Source organism: Schistocerca piceifrons, chromosome 1 (assembly GCF_021461385.2).
Source record: "Schistocerca piceifrons isolate TAMUIC-IGC-003096 chromosome 1, iqSchPice1.1, whole genome shotgun sequence".
Taxonomy (NCBI): Eukaryota; Metazoa; Arthropoda; class Insecta; order Orthoptera; family Acrididae; genus Schistocerca; species Schistocerca piceifrons.
Window position 1 is genome coordinate 203,798,056 of NC_060138.1, and position 12,442 is coordinate 203,810,497.

At 39.9% G+C, this 12,442-nt stretch overlaps 1 protein-coding gene across 9 annotated transcripts in view; it reads right to left on the reverse strand.

Annotated features, from left to right (window-relative positions):
- The window catches only part of LOC124782755 (protein hu-li tai shao), a 421,012-nt gene that overhangs the window by 78,359 nt on the left and 330,211 nt on the right, over nt 1-12,442 (reverse strand). For all 9 annotated transcript variants that reach the window (XM_047253968.1, XM_047253970.1, XM_047253971.1 and 6 more), the window contains 2 exons: nt 3,580-3,716; nt 858-984 (listed from right to left, as the gene is read on the reverse strand). In XM_047253968.1, the coding sequence (XP_047109924.1) occupies nt 858-984; nt 3,580-3,716 (264 nt within the window). The remainder of the gene's footprint in view (nt 1-857; nt 985-3,579; nt 3,717-12,442) is intronic.

Sequence of the window (12,442 nt, forward strand, 5' to 3'; positions counted from 1 at the left end):
ATGTAGCAAAAACCTTTGAAACTTGATATGGCATGATAAACACAGTAAATACCTTCTGTTTAAAGAAATTGCTAATAATACAACTGAAAGTAAAAATGTACATAATTTCAGAGCACGTCAAAAAGTACAAACACTGACACCACCATCTAAGAGAAGTTACAGGACAAATAATGTATGCTGCGTAATGCGAAAACAGCCAATGCCTGTTTCACTTTATATTTACCATTAATGCTAACAGTTCTACTATATGATACATCTGTATCCGATCTGTGGCTGTCACCACAATGTATCAACTTTTCTCTGAAAACTACAAGTGTTGTATTTATACAACCCCTTGAAATTTTCTTTAGATGGTTACACGTCTACAGCCTGATCATTCTACTTCACTCTACTTTAAGATTTTTAAATTTGTTTCCAAGTAAAAATTACTGCAACAGAAATTACTATCTTTACAGAGAGGAAAAAATTTCACCAGGAACTTTTAACATTTAGCCAATACTTGAATCATCAACAAAACATTCAATACGCAGCAACACAACAAAATTCAGTTTAACGTGTGGCACAAAATTTGTAGTGTTATATTTCACAACACTGAATTGTCATCTAGAAGAGTTAAGCGTTATTTGTTCCTTTTTTTTAAATGGAGCACAAGATATCTGCAGATTGCAAAACATGAATCACACTAAGGAATGTTGATTTAATTATACCAAACAACAAGTGTCTTCACAATAAACAATTTCTTGTGTAAGATAAATAAGGAGAAGTAGACGACCGGCCTTCTTAACAACTAGAAACAAATGGGGATTTTATATCATGATTTACTTGCTCTCTTTGTTTTCAAAAGTTATGACCTCTACCTTCGTTATTTTCTTTGGATCAGGTGTTCCCGTTTCCAATATTTCCACCTTCTGATATACATTTGGAGAATTCAGCCACCGTGTGCGGTCATGTGTTTTTTTACCATCGATGTACTTCTTCCACTGCCTATAAACACAAACAGAAACAATTTACTAAAGCCAGGCATTTTATGTTGACAGGTGAATCACTATCAACGTGCCAACACATTTTTATTTTCCAATGTGGGAAAATTGCCACATTTACAGACAATTCATTATCAAATCTATCCTCCTTAGAAAGAGACCCATCCGTGTAAGCCCTTTTAGCCTCCACGTGTCAGCAGAACTCTGACATGAGGAGGCTATTTAGCTGAAATGCAGACGCATTATTATGTAACATGACTATATCTGAGAATACACTGTAAATCTGAAATTTGCCATTTATATAAAAAAAATTGCAATCCCATACAGCAAAACAATCTCTTTGAAATAATTCATGTATGAAATATCATTTAAAAGATAACACACAAAAGCTATAAAAGAAACTGTAAATTGAGAAATGTTCACAGTTAAACTGCCTGACACACTGCAATCTCATATAGCAAACACTTTTTTCCCCACAAATGGAGATACTGCATCTATATCCTCCAATCTGAATAAAAATGAACTATTTCTACTGCCTCAAGATTCCATGACTTACCAAATGGGAAAGCGCTGGTAGACAGACAGAATAAAAAACAAACAAACACACACACAAAATTTCAAGCTTTCGCAACCAACGGTTGCTTCGTCAGGAAAGAGGGAAGGAGAGGGAAAGACGAAAGGATGTGGGTTTTAAGGGAGAGGGTAAGGAATCATTCCAATCCCGGGAGCGGAAAGACTTACCTTAGGGGGGAAAAAAGGACAGGTATACGCGCGCGCGCACACACACACACACACACACACACACACACACACACACACACACACACGGTATATGTGCGCGCGAGTGTGTATACCTGTCCTTTTTTCCCCCTAAGGTAAGTCTTTCCGCTCCCGGGATTGGAATGACTCCTTACCCTCTCCCTTAAAACCCACATCCTTTCGTCTTTCCCTCTCCTTCCCTCTTTCCTGACGAAGCAACCGTTGGTTGCGAAAGCTTGAAATTTTGCGTGTGTGTTTGTGTGTTTTTTTATTATGTATCTACCAGCGCTTTCCCGTTTGGTAAGTCATGGAATCTTTGTTTTTAATATATTTTTCCCATGTGGAATGTTTCTTTCTATTTTATTTAAATAGGGAGAAAAACACACATAACACATCAAAGTTACTCTAACATAGAGATTGTTAGGGTTTGAGCACACACTCAATTCAGTAAATGTGAGACTAGGAATCAGTGTGTAGTGGCATTTTCAGAGGAACCATCTTGACAATAATTTTGTTAGCGATTTGATAAAACCATGAAAACCTAATAACTCAGGATGGCCAGACTCTTATTGATCCCGTTTCTTATAACTGTGAGTTCATGCCTCTCTCTGTTTTGTAAGTGCTATTATAGTAAGTAAGATTCTCTTTTAGTTGGCTGCACATACAAATTTTTGTGGCAATGCAAGATAGATATGACCTTTCAAAAGCAACAGCTTTACACAGAATAAAAATTATTAGCAGTTTAGATTACAAGTGCTGTTCAGAATTTGGATCACTGTTCTCTAAAACTAGTAGCAGACTCATTAAAGGGATCAAGGAAAACTACTGAAGAAGTCTATTTGCTTTTATTACTTCATAGGATTGCTGTCACATTCCCAAATGATCATGAAATGTGACCATGTATCTACAGTCGATGAGTGAGTGAGTGAGTGAGTGAGTGAGTGAGTGAGTGAGTGAGTGAGTGAGTGAGTGAGTGAGTGAGTGAGTGAATGTATGTGTGGACGAGTAATAACCCTAATTTGAAATAAGTTAACACTCGGGGATGTGCAAGGTGGTAATGATACACTACTATTAGGAGCATCATACCACCTATCTAGGATGTTTTGGGAAAACCTTTGCACATCGAAATTAGCATGGTTTGATTGTGTAGAAATAAATTTATCATCACAAACCAGTAATTCCCTTTGGGATATTAACTTCCAGTACTGCTGACCAACACTTAATGGAAAATAATTTACTAATATTCAAAACATTAGATACCTTCTTCATGGCAAAATAAAGAATTTGTCTTAGAATATAGGAAATGGTGTGGGGGAAGGTCATCCAGACTGTAAGTTAAGAAGGGCCCACCCATGATAAAAGGTGAACAGAGAAACTACTGTGGCAAATCTAGAAATACTGCTTTGTACTTTAAGTGTTTCTATCAGCTAGAAGTTTCATTTTCTGAAGATAAGCATGTGGCAGCTCCCAATATTTTAATAGTTTTCTTACTTGAATTTCCCTTTTCCTACACTCTCGAATAAAGCATGTGGCAAAATGAGACATAAATGAACACATTAATATGATGCAACATTCCCTTTAATTTGTGGCTAGCTGGGGAGGGTGAAGGAAACAAGAACACACAGTTTTTCTCTACTTCCCCTATCTTTCACCCTTTCATCTATTTTTTCCTTCTTTTTGTTTTTCTATTTTGTGTGAGTACCTTGAAGCAAATTTCAGAAAGCAAAGTTCAATTTTTTTATGATATAAATATCGTGTACAATAACTAACAAACAAATTTATTGTTAATGTTAATTAGTTCATATTATTGAAAGGAAAACAGTATACAACAAATTCATACCCTTGTTTGTACATCTCCTCCTCTTCAAGAATATATCCCAAGGAAGACACTGCTGGAGGAACTTCAACATCATTGCGAGGTCGGGGAGGGTCACCTTTGACCAGTGGATGTCTATAAATGTAACCCGTCCGGAAGCCCTGTATAGCAGTAAAAAAAAAAAGGAACAGTTTAAAATAATTCTTGTCACTTTCATTAATATACTACCATCTATTATTGTTGTTTGTGGTGGTGGTGGAGGTGATTAAATGCACAACAGAGATGCTTTCATTTGAAACTTCAACAAAAAAAACAGAGACTTTAAATCTCTTAACAACAATGGCCGCTGTTCAATATCATCAATATCAGAGTCAGCACTCTTAATTAGACTACGTATTCACCAAGTCATCCTCTGACTAGTCTTAGGATTCCACCTGACGGAAATCCCTAAATTGTGCAATACATGCCATCAAATGTAACAGTGGTACCACCAAACTGTGCCAGCCAAACAAAAGTTTAAGAACAACGAAACTAGTCAACCAGTAAAGTAGCCAACCGCAAAATGTTGCACAGTAACAACAATTCTAAGCGTACACAACGAAGAAGTATCCACAAAGAAGGTATGTAAATGATTCTAGAGTTGGAATTGTCTGTGAGAGGTGTAACACACACCACAAAACATTAGTTTTGTTCATGTTTAGTGTTGTTGCAAGGCCTGTAGAGCACATAAGAGGTGTGAACAGTGTCAAATGTTGAGTAATCACTGAAGGACACAGGAAAAGGACTCCTTTCAAGGAAGCACTATCACCACCTGACTGTGTGAAAGGGAACTCATGTCTGGCTACCACAAGGGAGGATCTCAGTACTGTGCATCAAGCACACCATAGCCCGTTCACACTGCACCTGCCATCTGAGAAACAGTAATGTGCTCCCTGTTGGGAGGCACTGGTAGCTGATGAATGGTATTACAATTTGTTCAGTGATGAATCATGATTCTGCATCACCCCAAATGACCACAGTCAGCGAGTATGATGGTGAACTAGGGAAGAATTCCATCCATTCTTCCAACATTTTGAGACACATAGCTATATTACTCTTGATGTCATGGTGTGGGGAACTGTCGGTTGTGACTTCTGACCAATATTGGTATGTTTGAGGGAACTTCTACAGCAAAATTATTTGACATGGAGGTCCCATGTCATGTGTTACCTCTCATGTGATTTATTATGGTGCCATTTTTAACAGGACAATGCTCATCCACACACGGCATGTCTCTATGAACTGTCTGCATGATACTTATGTACTCCTGTGGCAGCAAGATCCATGACGGAACATGTGTAGGATGTGCTCAGATGTCAGCTCTATCCCAGTTCCAGCATCCAGGATATCAAAGACCAGTTATGACAGATGTGTGCCAGCTTGTATCAAGAGAGGTTAAAATAGCTTCACAACACCCTTTGCTAACCGAATCAGTACATTTTCAGACTGATAAATGAGTTCATGCTGCCAAGTTTCTTAGTAAATTTGACTTTTTTTTATTCTGTGAAATAACTTCACATACATTCTCACCCAATGAATTAAATTTCATTTCCTCCTCACCTTCTCCTTGCTTTACTTTTTTCAGTCAACACGAGTTGGGAAATGCACTGAAGTGATAAGATACTGTAGCGTATCAGCCATATTCCATCAAAAAGTACACCAGAGCGAAAGTGGGTTGCAACAGAGTAAGCTGCAAACAGAGACAAGAGTGTTATGCGTTGCAAAGCAAAACAGGGTCAACAGGTGTTGCAAAGCAGAGCCAGCTGGGTACGTTATAGCAACAGATGATGCTACAATATGCTAGTGGAAGCATGGAGGCATTTCCCCACTTGCCAACCACTGAAGTGTTTAGAGTATGTGCTTTAAGCCCTAAACAAACATAGTCTGGACCTTGTAAGTACTTAGACATTCATGTAGTGAAATATTCTCTTGTCAGTATTGCAGCCTATACCACAAGCCAATGATACCCAAGAGCAAGATCCCAGAATGCTGTACCCATCAGCTGCGCTGCCACATTGTCATCACAATCGCAGCCTGACAAATTTACTGTTGTCCAACTTCTCTTCACTCCCCACGGATCGCAATCCATGGGTCATGTAACTATGGTGTCAGATCAGTGATGTCACCACCTTAGAGCAACATCTGAACCTACAACCTATAGTACAGCAAGTCCAAAAATTCTGGTGGAATTTTGGTCACGGAAAAAGTTTGACAGTCATCCACTTTGTAAAGTAGAGTTCACTGCACGTGGACAACCAGCGGATCTGTCTAGTTTTAGAACTAATCGGAGTCACAATTCGTTAGTGCCTGTTAGATGTGCACAGCATAACCTCGAGGGCCACTCAGCACCATGTATGGAATCAATCCACCTAATTGTTGCAGGCATGTAGATAGGCAATTCTGAGAGTCATGATGGCTCAGATTAGACATAAGAAGTTAGTTCATGTCATTTGTTTTCTTGTCATGTGAGTGTTAGTTCTCAAAATGAGTATTGTGAAGGACAAAGCTTCGACAGAACCAGAGACGTGAGAGGTATCAGAGCCGGAAGCAGTTGAGTTGGGCCTCCCCCGTTCGTTTGACAAACAGGTTTCGGGTGTTATCTGTGGCTGACAATGTCTCCAAGCGGGATGCAGTCATCCACCCTGTTCCAGAGGAAGCTTCTCAGCCCGCAAGGTATGGGCATTCACAGAGGGTGAGTATGCTGGTAGTTGGGAGCTCCAACTTAGGCACGTAATGGGGGCCCTTAGAAACCTGGCTGCCACGGAGGGGAAGGAAGACAGTGTGCATATTGGGGGAATCGTTCCAGATGTGGAAAGGGCGCTTCCAGATGTCAAAGAGTACAGGGTGCAGGCAGATGCAAGTGGTGGCTTATGTCAGTACCAATCACATGTGTCGCTTTGGATCGGAGGAGATTCTCTATGGTTTCGGGCGGCCGGCCAAAATGGTAAAATGTTGCTTGCGAGATTAAGGTGGAGCTCACCATCTGCAGTATTGTCGATACAACGATACAACCAACTGTGGACCTTTGGTGCAGAGCTGAGTAGACGATCTGAATCAGAGGCTCTGGGGATACTGTGACCATGTAGGCTCCAGATTCCTTGACTCGCGCCATCGGGTGGTGGGTTTCCGGGTTCCACTTAATAGGCCAGGAGTCCACTACACACAAGAAGTGGCTACACAGATAGCTGCGACTGTGTGGAAGGGACTGGGCGGCTTTTTAGGTTAGAGGGTCTCAAGGAACCACAGACAGGGCGTCTGTCTAAAAGGGAGAAGGTAAAACACAGTTCGTTAGTTGTAGAAACGATTGGTAATGTAGTTATAAATTGTTGTAGCTCTGTTGGGAAAGAACCAGAGCTCCAAGCCCTAATAGAAAGCACTGAAGCTTAAATAGTTATAAGTACAGAAATCTGGCTAAGGCCAGAAATAAATTCAGCCAAAATGTATTCAGATGATTTAACAGTGTTCAGAAATTAAAAAAAATATAGTTGGTGGTGGAGTATTTATTGCTATCGAAAGTAGTTTGCCTTGTAGTGAAATTGTAGTAGATAGTTTCTGCGAAATAGTATGGGTAGAGGTTATACTTGACAATCGAACTTAACTATTAATTGGATCGTTTTAGTGACACTCCAACTCTGAAGATATAGTTGCTGAACATTTCAAATAGGTACACCACTCATACAATTATAGTTGGTGGTGACTTCAATTTACCCTTGATATGCCGGAAAAATTGTGTGTTTAAAGCCAGAGGCAGGCAAAAAACGTCATCCAAAATTGTGCTGAATGCTAAGAAAATTACTTTGAACATTTAGTTCATGAACCCACTCGAAGTTTAAATGGTTGTGAAAGCATACTTGACCTCTTAGCAATAAATAATCCTGGACAAATATAGAGCACCTTGACGAATACAGGGGTTAGCGACCCCAAGGCAGTTGCTGCTAGGCTGAATACCGTAACACACCTACAACCACCAAAAAGAAATGCAAAGCATATCTATTTTAAAAAGTTGACAAAAATGCTCTTAACACCATTTTAAGAGACAGTCTTTACTCCTTCTGATCTGGTCATGTAAGCGTAGCAAAGTTATCGAATGATTTCAAAGAGTTAGTGTCAATAGCACCTGAATTAATAAGTGATTGTACTGATCCCCCATGATACACAAAATAGGTCAGATCACTGTTGCAGAAGCAGTGAAAAAAGCATGCCAACTATAAAAGAACTCAAAATCGCCAAGACTGGCTATGTTTTGCTAAAGTTCGAAATACAGGGTTATTACAAATGATTGAAGCGATTTCACAGCTCTACAATAACTTTATTTGAGATATTTTCACAATGCTTTGCACACACATACAAAAACTCAAAAAGTTGTTTTAGGCATTCACAAATGTTGAGTATGTGCCCCTTAAGTGATTCGGCAGACATCAAGCCGATAATCAAGTTCCTCCCACACTCGGCGCAGCATGTCCCCATCAATGAGTTCGAAAGCATCGTTGATGCGAACTCGCAGATCTGGCACGTTTATTGGTAGAGGAGGTTTAAACACTGAATCTTTCACATAACCCCACAGAAAGAAATCGCATGGAGTTAAAAGCGGGAGAGCGTGGAGGCCATGACATGAATTGCTGATCATGATCTCCACCACGACTGATCCATCGGTTTTCCAATCTCCTGTTTAAGAAATGCCGAACATCATGATAGAAGTGCGGTGGAGCACCATCCTGTTGAAAGATGAAGTCGGCGCTGTCGGTCTCCAGTTGTGGCATGAGCCAATTTTCCAGCATGTCCAGATGCACGTGTCCTGTAACGTTTTTTACACAGAAGAAAATGGGGCCGTAAACTTTAACCCTGAGATTGCACAAAACACGTTAACTTTTGGTGAACTGCGAATTTGCTGCACGAATAAGTGAGGATTCTCTACTGCCCAGATTCGCACATTGTGTCTGTTCACTTCACCATTAAGAATAAATGTTGCTTCATCACTGAAAACAAGTTTCGCACTGAACGCATCCTCTTCCATGAGCTGTTGCAACCGCACCAAAAATTCAAAGCGTTTGACTTTGTCATCGGGTGTCAGGGCTTGTAGCAATTGTAAACGGTAAGGCTTCTGCTTTAGCCTTTTCTGTAAGATTTTACATTTAGCTCCCTGCTTGCTTTATTCGTCGACTTCCGCGGGCTACGCATGGAACTTGCCCGCACGCGTTCAACCGTATCTTCGCTCACTGCAGGCCGACCCATTGATTTCCCTTTACAGAGGCATCCAGAAGCTTTAAACTGCGCATACCATCGCCAAATGGAGTTAGCAGTTGGTGGATCTTTGTTGAACTTTGTCCTGAAGTGTCGTTGCACTGTTATGACTGACTGATGTGCGTGCGTTTCAAGCACGACATACGCTTTCTCGGCTCCTGTCGCCATTTTGTCTCACTGCGCTCTCGAGCGCTCTGGCGGCAGAAACCTGAAGTGCGGGCTTCAGCCAAACAAAACTTTATGAGTTTTTCTACGTATCTGTTGTGTGTCGTGACCATATGTCAATGAATGCAGCTACAGTGAATTTATGAAATCGCTTCAATCATTTGTAATAGCCCTGTATAGCATGTAGTTCAATGCGAGATGCTTTTAATAATTTCCGCAACAAAACTCTGTCTCGAAATCTGGCAGAAGACCCAAAGAGATACTGGTCATACACAAAGCACACCAGTGGCAGGATGCAATCAATACCCTCACTGCGTGATAACAAGGGTGAAGTCATTTATGACAGTGGAGCTAAAGCAGAGTTATTAAACACGGTTTTCCGATACTCCTTCACCAAAGAAGACGAAGTAAATATTCTTGAATTCTAATCAATAACAACTGCCATGACAAGAAACATAGAAGTAGATAAACTCTGTGTAGCAAAGCAGCTTAAATCACTTAATAAAGGCAAGGTTGCCGGTCCTGATTGTACACCAGTCAGGTTCCTTTCAGAGTATGCTGATACAATAGCTTCATATTTACCAGTTATATACAGCCGCTTGCTCACAGAAAGACCTGTACCTAAAGACTGGAAAATTGCTCAAGTCACATCATTACCCAAAAAGGAAATTAGGTGTAATCCGCTGAATATCCAATATCACGAACATTGATTTGCAGTAGCGTTTTGGAACTTATACTGTATCCAAACATCATTAAGTACCTCGAAGAAAATAATTTATTGACACATTGTCAGCACGGATTCAGAAAATATCATTCTTGTGAAACACTACTAGCTCTTTATACTCATGAAGTAATGAGTGCTATTGACAGGGGATGTCAAATTTATTCCATATTTGTAAAATTCCAGACACTGTTCCTCAAAAGCATCTTCTAAACAAGCTGTGTGCCTATGGAATATCACCTCAAGTTGTGTGACTCAATTCATGATTTCCTATCGGAAAGGTCACAGTTCATAGTAATAGATGGACAGTCATAGAGCAAAACAGAAGTAATATCCGGCATTCCCCAAGGAAGTATCGTAGGCCCTCTATTGTTCCTGATCTATATTAACGACATAGAAGACAATCTGAGTAGCCCTCTTGGAGTAGTTGCAGATGATGCAGTCATTTCCTGTCTTGTAAAGTCACCAGACGACCGAAACAAACTGTAAAATGATTTAGACAAGATATCTGTATGGTGCGAAAAATGGCAACTGACCCTGAAAAAAGAAAAGTGTGAAGTTATTCACATGAGTACTAAAAGAAATCTGCTAAATTTCGATTACGCGATAAGTCTCACAAATCTAAAGGCTGTAAATTCAACTAAATACTTAGGGATTACAATTACAAATAACCTAAATTGGAATGATCACATAATGTCGTGGGTAGAGCAAATCAAAGACTGCTGTTCATTGGCAGAACCTTTAGAAGGAGCAACAGGTCCACTAAAGAGACTACTACCACCACGCTTGACCGCCCTATTCTGGAGTATTGCTGTGTGGTGTGTGATCTGCATCAGGTGGAACTGACAGATGACATCAAAAAAGTACAAGGGCAGCTCCTTTTGTATTATCGTGAAGCAGAGGAGATAGAGCCACAGACATGATATGTGAATTGGAGTGGTAACCATTAGACAAAGGCGTTTCTCGTTGCGACGAGATATTCTCATGAAGTTCCAATCACCAATTTTCTCCTCCGATTGCAAAAACATTCTGTTGACACCCACTTGCATACGGAGAAATGATCATCAAGATAAAATAGGAGAAATCAGGGCTCACACAGAAAAATTTCAGTCCTCGTTTTTCCTGCGTGTCATTCGAGAGTGGAGCGGTAGAGAGGCAGCTTGAAGGTGGTTCACTGAACTCTCTGCCAGGCACTTTATTGTGAATAGAAGAGTAATAACATAGATTTAGATTAACAGCAGATAATACAAAAGTCTGTGTGTAGGTACAATCACAATTGTCACAACGGGGTGCAGATTTGTCAATCACAAGTTTCATTGCTCCTTCTTCTGGCAAGGCAACCGAGGATTATGCAGGCCTTTGTGGGAGACCTTGAAAATCTGGCTGAGATGGAAGGTTGGTCTGATAAGGAATCACTGTGTGTTGCAAAACAGACTAAAAGTGGAAGCTAGAACTTATGAAAGGTATACAGAAGCTCTTAAGGAAGCCACAACATTCGCAGATTTTAAAGAAGGGTTAATTCAGACATATACAAAACAAAATAGTACTAGACACAATTAGGGGTAATAACTAAGAAAAACATGCAAACTGTGTAACAATTTGCAGATAGGATATGGAAGAATTAAAGGATGTACCTATGAATTAGGACAGGATGCTGCAGTCAAAGAATTAGTTTGCAAGAAGCTGATGAAAAACTAATAGTCATGAAGGAATGGAACACAGTTGTAGGGGAAGGAGCAGAAGAAAAGGTTACAGGAGAATATGTACTTGCATCATTGAATGAGAGAGGAGAAAGATTAACCAAGTTCTGTAATAAATTTCAGCTAGTAATAGCAAATTCTCTGATCAAAAATCACAAGAGGAGGAGGTATACTTGGAAAAGGCCAGGTGATACGGGAAAATTTCAGTTCAATTACATCGTGGTCAGTCAGAGATGGCGCAACAAGAGACTGGATTGTAAGGCATTCCCAGGGCCAGATACAGAATCAAATCACAATGTACTTGTGATGAAAAGTAGGCTGAAGCTTAAAAAGATTACTTGGGAAGAATCAGTATGCAAAGAAGTGATATACAGAAGTACTAAGGAACGATGAGATATGCTAGAAGTTCTCTAAAGCTATAGATAGAGCAATAAGGAATAATTCAGTAGGCAGTGCTGTTAAAGAGGAATGGGCATCTGCAAACAGGGCAATCACAGAAGTTCAAGGGAGGGACATAGGTACGAAAGAGGGAGCTGTGAAGAAGCCATGGGTAACAGAAGGAATACTTCAGTTGATCGATGAAAAATGAAATGTTAAAATGCTCAGGGAAATTCAGGAATACAGAAATACAAGTCGCTGAAGAATGAAATAAATAGGAAGTGCAAGGAAGCTAAGTCAAAATGGCTGCATGAAAAATGTGAAGAAATCAAAAAAGAAATGATTGTCAGAAGGACTGACTCAGCATATAAGAAAGTCAAAACAACCTTCATAGAAATTAAAAGCAATGGGGTAACATGAAGAGTGCAATGGGAATTGCACTGTTTAATGTAGAGGAAAGAGCGGGTAGGTGTAAAGAATACACTGAAAGCCTCTATGAGGGGGAAAATTTGTCTGATGTGATAAAAGAAGAAACAGGAATCAAAATAGAGGAGATAGGAGACCCAGTATAGAATCAGAGTCAAAGAGAGATTTGGAGGACTTAACAACAAATAAGTCAGAAGGGACAGATAACATTCCATCA